This window comes from Chrysochloris asiatica, unplaced genomic scaffold (genome assembly GCF_000296735.1).
Source record: "Chrysochloris asiatica unplaced genomic scaffold, ChrAsi1.0 scaffold00014, whole genome shotgun sequence".
In the NCBI taxonomy this organism is placed as follows: domain Eukaryota; kingdom Metazoa; phylum Chordata; class Mammalia; order Afrosoricida; family Chrysochloridae; genus Chrysochloris; species Chrysochloris asiatica.
This window is the reverse complement of record NW_006408532.1, coordinates 916,049-930,453: the sequence shown is the minus strand read 5'-3', so window position 1 is coordinate 930,453 and position 14,405 is coordinate 916,049. Positions and strand designations below refer to the sequence as shown.

Genomic DNA, 14,405 nt, shown 5'->3' with positions numbered 1-14,405 from the left:
GAGCAGTTCATCTTACAGTCCAGAAACAAAGAACCCTATGACCATCAAGGGAGAAGAGCACAAGCAGAATGTGGGACCTTATCCAGAGAAGCAGCGGTGCCAGACACGGAGGCAGAGATGGGGACATGGAGAGGGGTTGCAGCTGAGGATTCTAGATTCATGGGAAGAGGGACTAAGAGCTGGTGATGCTGTTTTCTCGTATATAATGTAAAGTTTGCAACTAAATAATGTTTCCCTTCTTGCTTCAGCAGCCAGGAAGCTCAGGGCTAATTTTGTAACTTAATTTTTTTTAAATATCCAGATAATTTTTCCCCACATAAATAAATTTTACGTATTTTTATATTTTCCAGGCCTGACTTTTTTTTCTTTATTATTTTATGTACTCACATAAGCTTTTTCAAATGCTTTGTAAAATTAGATAGGGTGTAAGTGTATAAAAATAAATCTTCCCCCACCCTAATTGTTTGGGTCACCCTTGCAGCCCTTTGTAATAAATCTTCCAGGTTGCTGAGCTCTCATGTTGTCTAGATTTAAGTCAGAGAAACTCTTAGAACTTATGAAAACTAGACAATAAACTTCAACACTCACGTAACTCATTAAAGCAGGATGAAAGTGGAGCTTCAAAACATGTTTGGTGTTTGCCACCAAGTCTGTGAAATGGGGGGGGTCCCTTTAATTCAAAGTATAAAAGTCTCATCTTTCAGGACTGAGACTGCACCACTGAAATTAAAGTCTTGTTTGTGTATATGAGTACTCCAAGTATGTTCAAAGAAGGATTGAGGTGTTGACTGTACAAGGAAGGGTGCTTTTTTTTTTTGTAAGTCAAGCATATCATTTTCTTGACTCATAAAATGTAGTTTGGTCAAGGCAAACTTCTTTATCAAACGGCATAAGCATGAAATTGACTGAATGGTAAATCTTATTTTTGATCATTCCTGGTCTTAAATAATTATCTTTAAACTAAAACTTGCTGTTGGTTAAGATGACTGTGTTAATGGTGCTCAGATTGTGTCTGAGACACTGTAGAGGTGCCTGGGACATGGGGGCAGGAGAAGGCCACCTAGCAGGTGAGTGCAGACACACACCCCCACCAGCCCACACCAACTCCCACCAGAGTAGCTAAGCAATGCTTTCTATAGCAGAGTTCCTTCTGCATAAGGTTTTCTAATGAACAAAGAGTTCTGCTCCTAACGGTTAAAAAAAAAGTTTAGAAACTGTTTCATCGGCGGTCAAGACCTACCAATTTGCTGTTTGGGTATGACTGTGGTCCTACAAGAAGCTCTGGTAGCGTAGTGGTTACGAATCGGGCTACGAACCTTAAGGTCAGAAGTTCGAAACTGCCAGCTGTTCCGTGGGAGAAAGATGAGGCTTTCTGCTCCGGTAAAGATTTGCAACCTCGGAAACCCTATACAGGGTCGCTATGGGTCGGAACCGACTCCACGGCACATAACCACCACCACCACCATGGTCCTACAGATGGGGTATAGAGTTTGGAATCTTGTGTTCAGGTCCCAACTGTGCCTTCTACCATCTGTGTGACTTTGGGTGGAAACTCTTCCTCTCTGAAAGAGCTCCCCTGTCCATAGAATAGAATGGTGTTGATGTTCACTTTACCAGATACATGAGGATGAGGTAAAATAGCAGATGTAGAAGTGTTGCTTAAAGGATCAAGCCGTTTAAGAAGTGATCTATGTCACCCCATACCTCTGACCCTCTTCTCCCATCTCTCTTTCCCAGGAGGAGCCCATCACCTTCTCTGAGGAAGCCTTTGTGTCCCACTACCGCTCAGGGGCCATGAGGCAGTTCCTGCAGAATGCCACTCAGCTGCAGCTCTTCAAACAGGTACGTGTCTCATTGGATCCCTGACAGGAATAAGGCCGCAGGCTTGGACCAGACCAGTACCCCAACTTAGGGCCTTAGGAAAAGGGGATGGAGGAGGAAGATGGTCAGTGGCCAGAAGACACATGTAGTTATACAAATCTAATAAATGCACAGCAGTTTCTTAGAAATTTGTTTGTTGAAACTTACTTTCTGAAAACTCACAGTTCAAAGGACCTCTCTCATTTTCTCAACTTGGAAAATGTGGTGGTTCTTTGATCATGCACTAAGATGTCTAGATGAATTTTTTTTTTTTTCCCCATCTTGTTTCTCTGTACAGACTATTGTGCTTTGTCTTTCTCTCTAGTTTATTGATGGCCGATTAGACCTTCTCAATTCTGGTGAAGGTTTCAGTGATGTTTTTGAAGAGGAGATCAATATGGGCGAGTATGCTGGTGAGACATGTTTCATTTCATTTTCTTTCTGGACTGGGGCTCCCATGGATTAGGGTATTTGGCAGGGAGTGCCAGCAATATCTCCCTTCATTTTTTGGGAGTTAGGGAAAGACTGTTTTCAGCCTTGGCCGTGATCTCTGATAAGTTGTACATGGGTTCATGTGAAATCCTCTGTCATGGGTTAAACAGTGTCCCGCAGGATGTAGTGGAGAGTACATAAGACAATGACTTTGGAGACCTGGATTCTGATCAGAACTCTGCCTCCTTACTAGCTGTGATACCTTGGTCAAGTCATTGCACTTCATTTAGGTGAAGTTTTCCTATCTATGCACCAAGAGCGGCGTTGCCTATTTCACAGGATTCCTGTTGAGGTCAAATTGGAGTCTAAGAGCAAAGGTTTGTGCAGGCGCCCAGGACAAACCTCAGCACAGTCAGCAAGTGCTTCTCTGTAGAACCAGAGGGACCGTCTCTCACTTTCTAGAGGAGGCATCTGAGGTCCAGAGATGTTTAGTAGTTAACTTGACTCCTGTATAAAGCAAAGTAGAACTGCCCCATAGGGTTTTCAAGGTTGTGATCTTGTCAGAAGCAAACTGCCTCATCTTTCTCTTCAGGAGCAGCTGGTAGATTCAAACCATCAGTCAGCAGTCAAGCACTTTAGTGACTGTGACACCAGGGCTCCTTGCTGGTAGCGTCTGAGCTTCATTCTAACAGTTGAATATGCATCTGGGGAGAAGATGGGCTTTATGTGATAAAAATGGTTAGCATGCTCAACTACTAACAGAAAGTGAGAGGTTCAAGTCCATTTAGAGTTATCTTGGAAGAAAGGCTCAGTGATCTACAGTCAGTCTCTGGGTTACAAATGAAATCTGTTCCTGCATCTCTAAGAATGTATAGGTGAGTTAGAATGGATCTTGTTTAGCCTCCTTTAGTGCCAGAAACGAACCCTCGTGGTATAGTGGTTATGGTTTTAAGATCAGCAGTTTGATTCCATCAGTCACTTTGCTGGAGAAAGAAGAGACTTTCTGCTCCCATAAAGATTTACAGCCTCAGAACCCCTACATAGGATTGCTATGAGTCAGCATCACCTCAGTGGCAGTGGTAATGTTTTTTTGGAGTTAGTGCCAAAAAAGACCCCAAGCCTTTTCTTTGATTCACAAGCTACACTGCAGCAAGTGAAGGTGATTGTATTGAAGGATTTGTTGCATATTGGTGGGTTCAGTCACTTCAGAGTGAGGGCAAATTTACATAACATTAAAGGGCCAGTAGGAATTGTCCATAAGTCATCATTTCATAACCCGGGGACTGCCTGTACATTTGAAAAATCAACCATTGAAAATTCTATGATGCACAGTTCTATTTATTCTGAAACATGTTGGGGTCACCATGAGTCAATTCCAACTTGATGGCAAATGGTTTTATAAACTAGGTTAAGTCATTCAGAGCTTCTAGAAAATCTATCCACTAATAAAGACCTCCTCCTAGAATTCACCAATAGTGCCTCCTATTTGTCCTTATCACCATCCAAGTGTATTAAGGGCTGAGTGTGTATCTAGCAAAGTACTTGTCCTGAGACACACAGCCTTAGTGGTTCTGCCCTGAGGTGGCTCGCATGCTTCAGGGAATGTGGACTTCTAAATGAGCATTAACTCTCCACGGCTGTTCAGAGAAAGGAGGAAAGAGAAGCTTACAGAGGGGATGATATCTGATTCGGTTGTTATGCCTACCAAGCAGAGTAGGAAATGGTAACTAAGGAAGGAGCACAGCATTAACAAGGGACTAGAGGACTGGACAGGGAGTGTTGAAGGGACCCAGGGAGTTCCTCCTGGTTGGAGCATGAGGTAATACAAGACAGAGAGGTGGTGGGTGCTGCCAAGAGACGAGCTGAGGAGAAGCAGGGGTTGCTAAGGATCCTAGCCTTTATGTAGGGAGGACTTTGAAGGTTGTAGTCAGGTGAATAATATGATCAAATCTCTGTTTGTGAAAGATAACCAGTGGAAGGGATATAGGACCCTCAGTGTGGTTCTCCAGATTTTGAAGACTCCAAAACCTACGTGCTGAAAGCAACTTGAAAAACACCTGAGGGAAAATTACTTTTCAAAATAACAGCTTCTCTGATTCTCTTTCCCCAGGTAGTGATAAACTGTACCATCAGTGGCTCTCCACAGTCCGGGTAAGTATGCACCCCTTCTGAAGCACCTGGCCTCCTTGTAGCCTCCTGGCAGCCCTCGGCTTTCCGTGCCGCCCACAAGGCTGTCATTAGGCCTGGAGCACTCCATTCCCTCAGCTGAAGATGCTTTTGTTTTTAAAGCCAGACCATTCTCATGCCAGTTGGAGACTAACAGGATGAGACTGTCCAAAGACATCCCTTGGTGGGAGTGGAGAGGCAGGAGAAGCTTCCTCATCTTCAGGAAGCCAGCCAGGAATTGTTGAATGGGATGTTGTCTTAGAGCAATTCTGAGGTCTCCTTCTAGGACCAGTGCAACTATGCTGTTGTTAAGTGCCGTCTAGTCGGTTCTGACTCATAACGACCCTGTATAGGGTTTCCGAGGAGCAGTTGGTGAGTTTGAACCACCAACTTTGTGGTTCAAAGTCCAGTGCCAATCACACCAGTAGTCCAATTATAGTGATCATGGCCAATCAAGAATGTGTTTCTATTGTTGCTGTGCAGAATTTTTCACAGCAAAGGCTCTTGAAAAAATAGAGAACATTATCACTAAGTGATTTTTTTCCATCCCCTCACTAAGTTGTAAACAATTTCTTTTCTTTTCAACTTTTTATTATGAGTTGAGTGAAGAAAAGATCATCAGTTTTTTACATTTCATCTCAAGGATTAGAATTCCCTCAATACAGCAAGTTATCCCAATTCCTCCTGTGGTTCTTATTTCCATTCCTCCCTCCTTCCCATCTCCTTTCGACTTTTTCCTTAGGTCAGTGTTGCCCTTTTGATCTTGAATGATTGACCATTCCATGGTAGGCATACCTTACTAGTGTATACCTATATGCCTATCTGGTGTTGTTGTTGATTCCAACTCATAGCAACCCTGCATAGGGGTTCCGAGGTTTTTCATCTTCCAGAGAGCAGAAAACTTTATCTTTCTCCCATGAGCAGCTGGCAGGCTTGAACCGCAGACCTTGTGGTTCGCAGTCCAGTCTTATCATATGGAGTCACCTATCTATTGCTTGGCTGAAAATTGGGCCATGAGGGTGAGTCCCATTCTAGACCTGAAAGGTGGTCAAGAGCCATCATACTGGGCGTCTCCAGTTCCTTTGTGACCAGTAAGCCTGGTCTTTATATATAAATTTAGTTTTGGGGTTGTTCCACATTTTCTCCCACTCTATCAAATGTGATCCCTTTTGGAGAAGTTGGTAGTGGTGCCCAGGCACCATCTTGTTCTTCTGATCTTAGAGCCATGCCATGATAACAGATATTTACGTACTCCATTGGTCCATTGGACTAGTTGATTCCAGTTTCTTCAATTTTCACCATTCGTCTTTCTTTCACACAAAGAGAGACCAATAGTTGCACCTTAGATGGCTACTCATGACCTTTGAAGATCCCAGTCGCTAGTTACCAAAGTAGGTTTGTCTTTGTGGACTGTGTTATGCCAGTTGACTATGTGTCCCCTGAGACCATGGTCCTGAGTCCTCAGGCCCAGCAACTCATTGCCTTAAGATTGTAAATAATTTCTTGTGTCAGAAGCCAGGTGCTTAGGACTTCAGAAACCACTAAAGAATTGAAATTCTAGCCTTTCTTTTCCATGAGTTATCAGTGCATTGGTAGAGAAGGCCTAATGTGTTCTGGATAGCATGCTGGATGCTAGGGATACAGTGGGAAGTAGGACCCAGGCCTTGCCCTGAAGGGAGTGTCTCATCTTGTCAGGGAGGCTAGGATGTAAATAGGCAATTCCAGCATAATGTGATGTGTTCTCTCCCTCTTGTGGGTCAATGGCACCACTGCCAAGGTGGATCCCTTGGAAGTGTCTACAGTTGGCCAAGAATAAGCAATTCCCTGATGAAAGACTTCTTTTGTTCTTCTTGTATGGCCAAATACAGTACTTGGCAAATCATAGACAAGCAATAAGGACTTGTTGATTGATTAATAAAGGGAACTTAAATACTCTAAAGGACCATTTATATAGGATACTGAGTAATTTTGGAAAGCAGTATGGAATAAATGGGTAGGTGAAAATTTCAGATTGTCCTACCACATAGAATGTTTTCCAGGTCAAATTTTAATGTTTTTAATTAAAGCTCAAGCTTTTTAATGCAGGCAGTTAACCAAAAGTTGTTCCAAAATTTAAGCCAAATAATTACATTACTGTATCTTAGTCTCTTATATACCCATTGGTTCCAACCTTTCTCTATTTGAATCTGTTTTCTTTGTATCAGTTGGGATTATCTTTCCAAATCACCATAAATCTGACCATATGGCACATTTGATTTAACACCCTCAAAAATGTAGACCCGTCCCCTGGTATCTGTGGTCCCACATGAACTGACTCCATCTGACCTACACAACCTCCCATGTGAATTGCCTCCCATGAGACACTACTCAGGCCATTCTGAACCACTTGCTACACCCAGAACACACCATGTTTTTTCATCTTCTGCACATTTCTATGTGCTATTTCCTGTCCCTCGAATGTTCTCTCCCCACTCTGCCCTCCTACTTATCTTTTGTGATCTAAGTCAAATGTTTCATCATCTGAAACCCTCCAAACAGTGAGTTGTCTCTAGGAATGGGTCTTTATAGCTGTAATACCATTCATTACCTTATGTTGCAGTTACTCACTCTGGTGCACCCCCCTCATACCTCCTACTGCCACTGAACTGAAGATGTTCAAGGGAGAGACCAGGTCTCATTGGGCTTAGTACCTTCAGACCCTAATATGAGCACTCATGCAGTGAACCCTTACAAACTGTCTGGAAGACGAGAATAAAGAATAGATTCATGAACTATGGCCTTTGCAGTTCTTATCTGTTTATTGCTGCATTTATGTAGTAGGAACCCTTTCTTCCTCCTTTCACAAAGAAACCAGGCTGAGAAATTGGATCCTATGGATTTATAATAAAACCATAGTTAATGTTTATGGCTATTCATTCCTTCCTTAGGAGTCCTGGTGTGGCGCAAAGTTGGTTTGAACTGCAAGGCTGGTGGTTCAAACCAACTGCTCCTTGTAAACTCTATGTAGGGTTGCTATGAATCAGAACCAACAACAGTTCCTTCCTCTTGTTAAGGTCTAGATATTAAGAAAGGTAGCATACCAGAGTGATTTTTAGAAGCAGCTGCACACAATAGTCAAAAGGTAGAAGCATCCTAAGCATCTTAAAAACTCCCCAGCAGATGAATAGATAAATAAAATGTGCTACATAAATTTATTTATCCACTGGTAACCTAGTGGATTACAAGCTGCTAACCAAACAGTGAGTAGTTGGAATCTACCAGCTGCTCCGTGGGAGAAAGATGAGGCTTTCTGCTCCTATAAAGATTTACAGCTTCAGAAATCCTATCTCTATAGGCTGAACCAACTCAACAGCACACCACCACCACCACCACCACCACCACATACAATGGAATACTACGCAGCCAGTAGGAGAAATGAAGTCTTGATACATGCTATACTACAGGTGGAGCTTGAAGACATTATAGTGAACAAAATAAATCAGTCACAAAAGAATATTGTATGACCTCACTTATATATAAAGATTGTTATCTAAAAAGATAGGAAAAGGCAGCTAGAGAAAAAAAAAGTTTATTAGTGGTTCCCAGGGAAGGAGGGAGGGAGAGAGGAAAGGGGGGCTTAAGTGTGATAGAAAAATCACATTAATTAAGGGTAGGGCTGCAAAGCCAATTTTTGGAATTTCTGTCAATAAGTTGTATACCTATAAAAAGTTGAGTTAGCCCAAGTTGTGTGGTAGATAATATTGATACCAATGATACACACAAGAGTTGCTGCTGATGCTGCTATGTACAGCCTCATGGGATTTGGAGGTTTAGGGTCCTAGTTTCACGGGACAGCCCAGTTAGTTGGCCTAGTGACATGGTTAGTGCTTCTGTTTTACCTCCTAGCTTGTTGCGTAGTGCCTGGGGTCTTAAAAGCTTGCAACCAGCCATCCTTGGCACAGCCTGAAACAACAGAAGGAAAATGAAAGTCAGGAATAGAAGGAGTATGTAGAAGGTGTGGCAGCTGCCTCCTTTGTCATGAGACCAGAACAATTGGATGGTGCCTAGCTACCATTATTGAACATTTTGAGCAAAAAGTCCATAGAAGAATCCTAATAAAAAAAAGCAGGGGGGCGGGGAGTGGTAATCCAGAACATAATTTCAGATTTTCATTGACTCTGGAGTTTTTGGAGCCATAGAAGGTAGATGAATTCCTGAAACTATTGCCCTGAGATCATTTTTAAACCTTAAGCTAAAACCATCCTTGGAGTCTGCTTAAACCTGAGCATTGTTGTTGCTGTTGTTAAGTGCCATAGAGTCTATTCCAACCCATAGCGACCATGTATAGGGTTTCCAAGAAGGAGCTGGTGAGCTTGAAACACTGGCCTTGCAATTCAAACGACTTTGCAGTCTAACGCATTAGCCCACAGTGCCACACCCAGATAGTTTAGCATAATTAGCCAAAAAAAAAAAAAAGTCTGCCCTGAGCATTATGCTCTTTTAAGAACTATATGGGATCAAGCTGACAACAGCAACTTGAAAAATTAGAAACATAGAGGGCAGTGTATCCGTAGTAACTAGAATTTCTTGAGAATCTGTAGATTGCTATTGTGTAACCCTTACACCAGAGAGCCTGTGATAAGCTTTCCTTCCAGCCAGGTGACAGGTGCCAAGCAAAATACAGTCTGGAGTCTCTTCTCAGCTAGTTCTCACAAGGAATGGTTATCCATCCTCATCCCCAATCCATGCTACCCAGCCCTCAGACACCCACCCCTAACAATTCTGCCATAACCATAACAGTAACTGCCTGGGACCAGTTACCAGCTAGGCTTGTTTTTCTAATTAAATTACATGCTCTTGAAATATTGCTTAACTTGATTAAAGAGAAAAGCTCTTTGTTGGTGTTGGCCTACTATATCTTCAGTCCAAACGGCTAATTGACATTTTTATTATAGAAAGGAAGTGGAGCTATTCTGAATACCGTAAAAACGAAAGCAAATCCAGCCATGAAGACTGTCTATAAGTTTGTAAGTATTGGTCTTGGTGTCGGGACCCAAATAAATCTGTCCCTTGGCATCATGAGACTCTTAAATCCTCAGCTACCCAACCCCATACCACAGAGATAATTCAGGGCTGCTATGTTATATCCTAAAGCCCTCAGTGCTCTGAGAATTCTTCAGCCTTGATATTTTATGATCAGTTCAGCGACTTATTTAAGGTGCTGCTGCTAACAGTCGCTGTGATAGAGAAACAGAAGGCTACTGGTTTTAGCGTTCATTTAGACTGGGTGGTGGAAATTCAGGCTGCTCCATGCCTGCATCCCTGTGGTCTCACGGGTGTTCTGACAAACCTCTCTTAGTTGTAGCCCCATTATTATGTCAAATAAAGCATCTTCTTTGTAGGTTCCTGAAGCATGTTCATGGGGGCACATGCCCCATGATTTTTCTCCCCAGTTCTTCATCCTGTCTCTCATTACAGTCCTATAGGAAATGCATTGTTTGTGAAATCCACAGCAGAAGGAAAATAGAAGCACCTTAGTGCCTGATGCTCAAGCCTCAAGTATTTTCTGTGGCAATTTCTCTTGCTTACTAATTTGACCTCAAGCCACTTAAATGGGGTGATTTTGATTTATTTTCCATTTTTAAATTTTTGTTCATCCTTTCTGTTCTTGAATTGCAGTTACTTAAATGGCATGGGTGGCTGCCAATGGAACCACCTGGGTCTACAAGTGATATGAAATAAAAGCCAGGGCGTCTGCCAAAATGAGATCGAGGAAATGGTCCCAGAGAATCCCAGAGATGTGTCTGGTCAAGCCATTCAGCTTGAATAAACAGCTGGTCTTGTGGCCCTGACCTGGTGAAATGTGATGGCTATTCTGAGTCTTGTGGCCAGAAAAGACTGCTGCTCTCCTCTTATGGGTAGCTGTCACTAGGCTACTGAAGTAAATAATTATAGAGAGAAGAAGGGCTTTGGGAGGGGGAAAAAAAAAATCTGTGCCATCAAAATGCAGAAAATAAAATCTCTGCAGCCTCTTAGAGGGATTTTCTTTTTTAACCTTTTAGTGTTGTATTTGTTTTCATAGCCATTATGTTTTCAACTTGATGATCCCATTTTTTTTCTTCCTTTTTTTAGTAATCAGAGAAGGTGATTCGCAATGGACTGAAATCAAGCATAGTCCCTGCTGGAAACAGAAAGGGAATCTTAACTTAAATTAATTTTTCATGCAGGCAAAAGATCATGCAAAAATGGGAATAAAAGAGGTGAAAAACCGCTTGAAGCAAAAGGTACTTGAAGTTCTTATTCAAAATGTATAAGCACCGTGTATGGAATGCGTGGCCACAAAAAAGTATGATGTGATCAATAGAGGGCTGTTTGATACAGTGTTGTTAGCACACTTCAAAATGCATTACCAGCTGTCCGGGAGTTTTCACACTGTTATAAATATTCACAGACAAAAAACTGTCTTCAAATAACATTAAGACTCTGGTTTAAACCCACAAAGGCGAGCAAGTTCAGAGTTACCGTTATTGTCGCTATCAGCCTGTCCCTTGCCAGCCTCCCTGGACCAGGGGTTCAAGGGGTCTGTAGAAACTGGCTTGGCCTCCGCAACCTGGCAACACTCCCTTCTGCATCCGACCTCTGCCCCATGACTGGCTGAAACCAAAATCAAGAGGCATCCCCAGGGCAGTGACTCTGGCAGTTCCAGCATGCGCATGGCCTCCATGCCGCTATGCAGCACACAGAGGGGTGGATGGGAGGAAGAGGCTGTGGGTCTGCTCCCGGTGGTGCACTACAGAGAGAAGCTCAGCAGACGGTTTTGATTCACTGAACTTACACAGTGCAGTCTGAATTATGTCAGAAAGGGTATTTTTAAATATTAGGATGAATATATCATCATTATTATTGTTACTCCTCACTAAGCACTTTGACTTCTGGTGTAGCGCTGTAGGATAAGCACAGGACTGCAACGTTGGTTTGAATCCCAAGGTTGGCAGTTGGAACCCCTATACGGGTCACTATGATCTGGAATCAACTCTTCAGCACTTCACAACAACAACAAGCATTTACTCTGCCTTTCACATTTGATCCTTAGGATAACCCTGCGTGGTATTATTTCCATTTCATGCATAAGGATACAGTTCAGAGAGGTGAAGTAATTTGTCTGGGGTCACACTGTCAGAGTCTGGCAGAGCCAGGATTCCATCTACTTCCAGGCTCTGTGCTCTTTCACTACAATGTTTCGTACTACCTTCCTGAAACATGTTTCATTTTCCAAAAGATGTTTGGGGTCACTTACTTTATTATCCCTCCACCCCCAAGTGCACCAGTCTAATAAGGGCCTTTGTGTATCTTGGCAATATAAAAAAATTAAAAATGAAACCAGTTTTAATGTTAAGAAGTCAGAAAGACCTTCTAATTAACTTGAAATGGTCAAAGGAATTGATTCCTTTTAATTGGAAAATAATTTGCTCTGACTAAGCATTTAAATTCTGTGTTTCAGCTGAGAGGGAATTTTTAACAGCTGAGAGTCAAGTCCGGAAATAAAAAATCCTGTAACATCAGTCCAGGTGAACTTTAACTATCATCCTCTCCACTCCTCCCACCCCCAGAAATTGGCAGCTGGCCTCTTTGCTTGGATATCATTTAAGTCCCTTAATGGACTTTTTCATCTCCTATCCCAATCTCTTGTAGGTGAATTTGATTGCAAATATCAAATGGAGCTGTGGGGAAAGGGAAATTGTCCACCAAATGTCCCCTCCTACAAGATTCTCAGCTCTGGCTGGGATTAGAATATTACCTGTGGTAGCCACAAGACAGATACACCCTCATTCGTCAGACTTGCTGTCTGCAGACCATTAAGCAAGAGACATCTCCTTACCTTCCTACTCAGATATGTATTTGGCTTTAAGAAAATCTCCTTTTTACATGTGACATCTCTGCAAATAACCAGTTACGCTCAGAGTTTTTAATGTGGTTTACTCAAAAGTTCATTTGAACCATCCTTCCACGCTATCACCCTTTCCTTGCCTTGATAGTTTCTAAGGCAGCTTTTTTCGCCCTCCCCTTCTCCTCTTCTCCCTGCCAGTCTGTTCAGGAATAGCTTCAGGAGATAATCCTCTATAAAGAGTGTCAGTACATTTCAGGTGACACGAATGGTGAAGGCATTTTATAGAAATGTGGCTTGTCACCATTGGACTGTTGACAGATCTATTAGTGCACCCTTTTCAATTTTCACTTTTCCCCCCTTTGGTCTTACAGATTTCTGCAGGCTTGATATTTTGGAGTTGTTCTTGGAAGAGCTGTTTTGTCATTGAAGCTCTAGCATTGTTCAGTATGTACAGGACTTGGGTCTTTTGCAGTGCTCCTAGTTCCCTTTCTTCAGCTAATTTAAGATTTAGCTTCACCTGACCTCACTCACTACAGTAGAAAATATTTCCTTTGCTCTTTCGTCCCCCTCCCCTTCATATGATAACATATCTGTGTGGTTCCCCAGATGTGTCTAATGCAGACATCTCAAGTTTGGTTTCTGCTATGAAATTGAGGCAGTTCCCAACAATGATCCAATTTTCAAATGTACTGGCTTGCCCCCTGGTCCCCTCTAGCTCTGCATAGCAATGGTGACCTCACAGATATAATCAGGAACCTAATCCTTGCCCTTCTCGCTCTTGCCTTGGGTTTGAATTGCAAATAGAAACTGTGGTGCCGACCTGCAGAGAGGTCACTGGTGTGTGGAGGGCCCATTTCTAATATGATGAGCAGGGCCCCCGTATTCATCCCTTGTTCATTTGTGTTGCAGGTTTTCAAAGCATCTGAAATAGGAGCTTTCAGTGTATCCGTGTAACCACTGGCAAATAATTGTTAATGGATACTATAGTAGTGGCTTTATTCCAGACCTGCTCTACTTCAGCCCAATAGCAGGAGAAAAAAAAAAAAACAAAGAATGGATCATATCTTTCTCTGGACAAATGGAGCAAGATGGTCAAGTTCTTTTATAGCTTAGCTTCCTTTGAAGTCTAACTTGCTCAAAATTAGGAAGAAGAAGAAATGGCAAAATGCCATCTAACATCACTTTCTAAAGTAGAGAGTAGTTCTTTCCTTCAGAGCGCCTACCTGCCACACCTGGCCTGCAGAAGAATGCTGCATGGCTGGGCTTGTGATGCTCAATAAATTGCATTCCCGTTGCAGCATTATACAAAGCTGGCATCAGCGTGCCATTTTAAAAGTAGTGGTCATGCTCACACACATGCACACACATTCCTCCTCACCTGCAGGGAGCTTTAAGATAGTCACTCACGTAAGGGATATCATTTCTGACCTGCTGAGGAGACCCCTGTAATTTTTACATTTTTTTCTTCATTGTCAAAATGATTTTGTTAAATGGGCCCGCTTCCCAGCACTTTTTAAAGTTTCTAAATCTTAGATCTCAAAAAGACAAATTAAGCGTGTTGACTTAGAGTCCCTCTGTGATTGAAAGGAGCAAATTCACAGTTGGGTTAGCAAAAGCTTGAGTTTCTGGCCAGACATTTCCCAGTGTATTGAAGGGAGTGAGTAAGCATGTGTTGGGTGGAGAGATCTAGGTAGACTCTCACAGAACAGACATTTTCACACCTTATCACACAACTGTCAGCTCCCTGTCTCCAGACACATTAAAATACGTGTCAGCCTCAATCACAGAAATCCCAACTTTGGATACTATTTTGATATCAATATTCATATTTTCATTACATTTGCTGTGGTGTGAGGTAGACTAGGAAAAGAAGGACCCTGTAGGAATCTGAGAATGGAGACAGGTGGTTCTTCTTCCACAAGCAATCCAAGTCAAAGGTAATAAAGCCTCTGTCTCATACCCTTGGGGGGGTCTTTAAATTCTCCTCCCCCACTTCTGAAACATCTTGGTCTGGTATTTAGACTTCTGAAGCAGACAAACTGAGTTCAGTGCTAATTATATAGGATATAAGCTGTGTGAC

General features: G+C 42.4%; 1 protein-coding gene across 1 annotated transcript in view; it reads left to right on the top strand.

Moving 5' to 3' along the window:
- DENND1A (DENN/MADD domain containing 1A) overlaps window positions 1–14,405 on the top strand; it is a 469,777-nt gene that overhangs the window by 388,673 nt on the left and 66,699 nt on the right. Inside the window, exons 9-13 of the mRNA XM_006834747.1 lie at window positions 1,738–1,842; window positions 2,186–2,273; window positions 4,403–4,443; window positions 9,393–9,464; window positions 10,665–10,721. Of these exons, the coding sequence (XP_006834810.1) occupies window positions 1,738–1,842; window positions 2,186–2,273; window positions 4,403–4,443; window positions 9,393–9,464; window positions 10,665–10,721 (363 nt within the window). The remainder of the gene's footprint in view (window positions 1–1,737; window positions 1,843–2,185; window positions 2,274–4,402; window positions 4,444–9,392; window positions 9,465–10,664; window positions 10,722–14,405) is intronic.